The sequence below is a fragment of the Vigna radiata genome, unplaced genomic scaffold, assembly GCF_000741045.1.
Source record: "Vigna radiata var. radiata cultivar VC1973A unplaced genomic scaffold, Vradiata_ver6 scaffold_43, whole genome shotgun sequence".
Lineage (NCBI taxonomy): Eukaryota > Viridiplantae > Streptophyta > Magnoliopsida > Fabales > Fabaceae > Vigna > Vigna radiata.
The window spans coordinates 33,199-36,783 of record NW_014542924.1 but is presented as its reverse complement, the minus strand read 5'-3'; the positions used below and the strand labels follow the sequence as shown (position 1 = coordinate 36,783).

At 36.9% G+C, this 3,585-nt stretch overlaps 1 protein-coding gene across 1 annotated transcript; it reads left to right on the top strand.

Annotated features, from left to right (window-relative positions):
* Positions 1 to 1,659: 1,659 nt before the first annotated feature.
* LOC106752681 (uncharacterized mitochondrial protein AtMg00820-like) lies at positions 1,660 to 2,103 on the top strand. Its single transcript, XM_014634417.1, has one exon. It carries the CDS (start codon positions 1,660 to 1,662, stop codon positions 2,101 to 2,103), a length of 444 nt encoding a protein of 147 aa, XP_014489903.1.
* The last annotated feature ends 1,482 nt before the right edge of the window (positions 2,104 to 3,585 follow it).

Genomic DNA, 3,585 nt, shown 5'->3' with positions numbered 1-3,585 from the left:
GAAACTTGCTTGGACTCATGCCTTTTCATTAAGTTGTGTAAATAAGAGAGTTGAGGTTGATTTTAATGGTTTTATGACTAATTTCCCTGGTTTTGATAGAGATTGAGGTAATACTGGAAGAAGAGATGAAAACCCAAGAAGATGTAGCTCAGAAGGGCATAAAAAGGCACCTAAAGAAGGGAAAACACGAAGCTTGGGCAACCAGAGCCAAAGCTTGGGTGATTAAAATCAACGTCCACCACCTGAGCGATGGCCTTCGCCGCCCGGGCGGCGAGGCTTCGTAGCTTGGGAGTCCAATTTCGACACTGGGCCTTACATGACCCGTTTTGGCTGCCTGGGCGGTCTCCTTTGACGGTTAGCGTCGACTTTCGTGGATCGGGCCGTGTTTCTGCTCTGTTTTGATTCTTTTGGATCGGACCCTGTTTTGGCATGCCTCTGACACTCTTTAAAGGACCCTGGGGCTCTAGGTTTTGCATCTCTGGCAGAGAAAAGTATAATAATACACTTTTTTCCCAATTCTTAGTCTTTCATTCTCATTCTTTCTTCCATTGTTCATAGAGTTCCCCCATGTCCATGGGGAACTAATTTCTATTTGTTGTTGCGGAACGATGTAATCTTGTAAACTCTCATGCATTTGAATTGATTCTTAATGTCATATGCTTTTTCATTAATTGGTAGAGTAACTCATCTATTTTTATTATTACTTATGCAATAACATGATTTATAAATTGCATGAGTGTCGGCAGGTTCCTTTCAATTCAGGTTCTTGTTGAATTACTCCTAAGGGTAATATTTCTCAAGGATGAGGGTATGAGTCTTGGTCGTCTTAATCTCTTTTTCTTCACATCTTATTACCAGGAATGCTAGGAATTGTATGAACTGGTAATTAAGGACAAACTTATTCATCGAGGGGTCAGGGTAGGTAATTTAGTGAGAGACGTCGGCATTAATGCATAAAGAAGAATTCTTATATACATGAGAGGGAACTTGGTGAAATCTAACCCCAACAACATACGCATCTCACATAAATCAACCTTCATTCATCTTTGTGCTCCTTTGCCACTGATAAATTTTATTTTGTTTTATTTTATTATTTGCCAAACCCAATGATCTCTTTTTATTTTTAAGTCTTAATTAATCTTATTTTCACACAACTGTTCAGCGCCGAGAGTCCTCTGGGATACGATACTTGGTCTTACCATTTTATATTACTTGTGTGATTCGGTACACTTGCCGATCCGTCCCAACACACACTAACTCACACAAAGGATAAAATGCATTAACTCTCATTGGAGAATTTTTATCTCAAGACATGTGATTTTCAATAAGAATCACTTCCCTTTTCATGAAGGTTTCATTCATACAACAAATTCTGTAAAAGAATTCACTGAACCTATGTCGATTTTTCTTCCAAATTACTCTACAGGTACCACTGTGAACAATAATACTCTTGAACCAAACAACAATACTACAAGTCATTAGGAAGAAATCACAAGTGATAGTCCTACCAACAATGGTACAAATAAAGGAGATCTTGGTGAATCTTTTATTGATACATAAAGAGAAAGTCAAGAAGAAGGTTCAACATCGACAAAGTTAGTAGAGAATAACAGTCAAACTGAAACTGAAAGCAATCAACCTAACACCAACACTAATTGGATGGTGACCAGAAGCAAAGCTGGAATTTACAAGCTTAAGCAACCATACATAGGATTTATAGAGGTTCGTGAAGATGATAAAGAACCAAGAAATGTCAAGGAAGCTCTAATCAAGCCAAAATGGAAAGAAGCCATGGATGTAGAATTCAAGGCTCTAATGTCTAATCAAACTTGGACATTAATACCATTCAAGGGTCAAGAAAACATCATATACTCAAAATGGGTCTTTAAAACCAAGTATGAAGCAGATGGATCAATCGAAAGAAGAAAAGAAATACTTATTGCAAGAGGTTTTCAACAAACAACAGGCATAAACTTTTATGAAACTTTCAGTCATATGGTCAAGTCCAGCTCTGTCAAAATCATATTAGCCATTGCAGTACATTTCAATTGGGATGTTAGGCAACTTGACATAAATAATGCCTTTCTAAATGGAAATCTATAGGAAAGAGTTTTTATGCATCAACCTGAAGGGTACATAAACTCAACCAAACTAAATTATATATGTAGATTGTCTAAGGCCATATATGGTTGAAACATGCACCAAGGTCTTGGTTTGATAAACTAAGAGACATCCTTCTAAGTTGAGGTTTTCAAAACACCAAAAATGATTATTCTCTATTTATTCTTAGAGGTACAAAACATACCACGTTTTTTCTTATTTATGTTGATGACATTATTTTAACAGGAAGCAACCGCTAGTATTTGGAAACATTCATCAATCAACCGAATGTTGTTTTCTAACTAAAAGACTTAGGACATATACACTACTTTCTTAGCATTAAAGAACAAAGGAATTACAGTGGAATGTACCTAGGGAGAACTAAATACATAAAAGGTATCCTGAAGAAGTTCAACATGGAGACAATTTCAGCCTGTCCAACACCAATGGTGGCTGGTAAACAATTCACTACAGAAGGGGAACCAATGACAAATGATACTTTGTACAGACAAGCCAAAGGTGCATTGTAATATTTAACCAAGACAAGGCCAAACATTGCTTTTGCTGTCAACAAACATAATCAATACATGAGCACACCTACTATGTATGAATCACTGACCCAGTGAACCTACATTTGGACATAAAACCTTCAAATGATCTTGACATAATGGGGTATTTTGATGCATATTGGGCAACTAGTACTGATGAAAAAAAATCCATGGCAGGACAACGTGTGTTTTTTCGGAGAAACTTTTGTTTCCTAGTCTTTAAGAAAACAAAAGGTAGTGTCACGATCAAGCACAAAATCAGAATACAGAGCCCTGACTGATCTTGCTGCTAAAGTAGCTTGGATTAGATCTTTGCTGACAGAACTAAAACTACATATGGTCAGAAAACCAATTCTGTGGTGTGATAACCTAAGTTCCAGTCAATTGCTTCTAATCCAATCATGCACGTACAGTCTAAACACATTGAGATAAATATGCACTACATACATAATCAAATCCTACAAAATTAAGTAATTGGTGGGTGTCGCACCCCATGCAAAATTTAATGTGCATAAAAGAATGTAGTATAGACTAGGAAGTGACTCCTAGGTCGTCTCTCAAGGACCAAATGTGGATCGAGAATCTTAGGTCTAACACGAAGGGGGGGTTGTGAAGAGTTTGTGAATGCGGATAAACAAAATCAAAACACTGACGCAAACAGATAATTAAACACAGATTTAAAAACGGTTTCAAAGACAAAATAGAAACGGTTGGTCATTAACTCAACTACTATGCTTCCAATCACAGATTAACAACAGGTACACACTACTTTAATCCAAATCCGACACAAATCACCTAACTAAGCGAAGGCTAATTCGGTCTTTAGAATTGCAAACTAAGCGAATGCAATGCACAAATCTAATCAATCATGCACCAAACAGTCTAATCAACTAAGCGAAGATTAAACACCGATTAGGAAACTAAGCGTATACCTAAT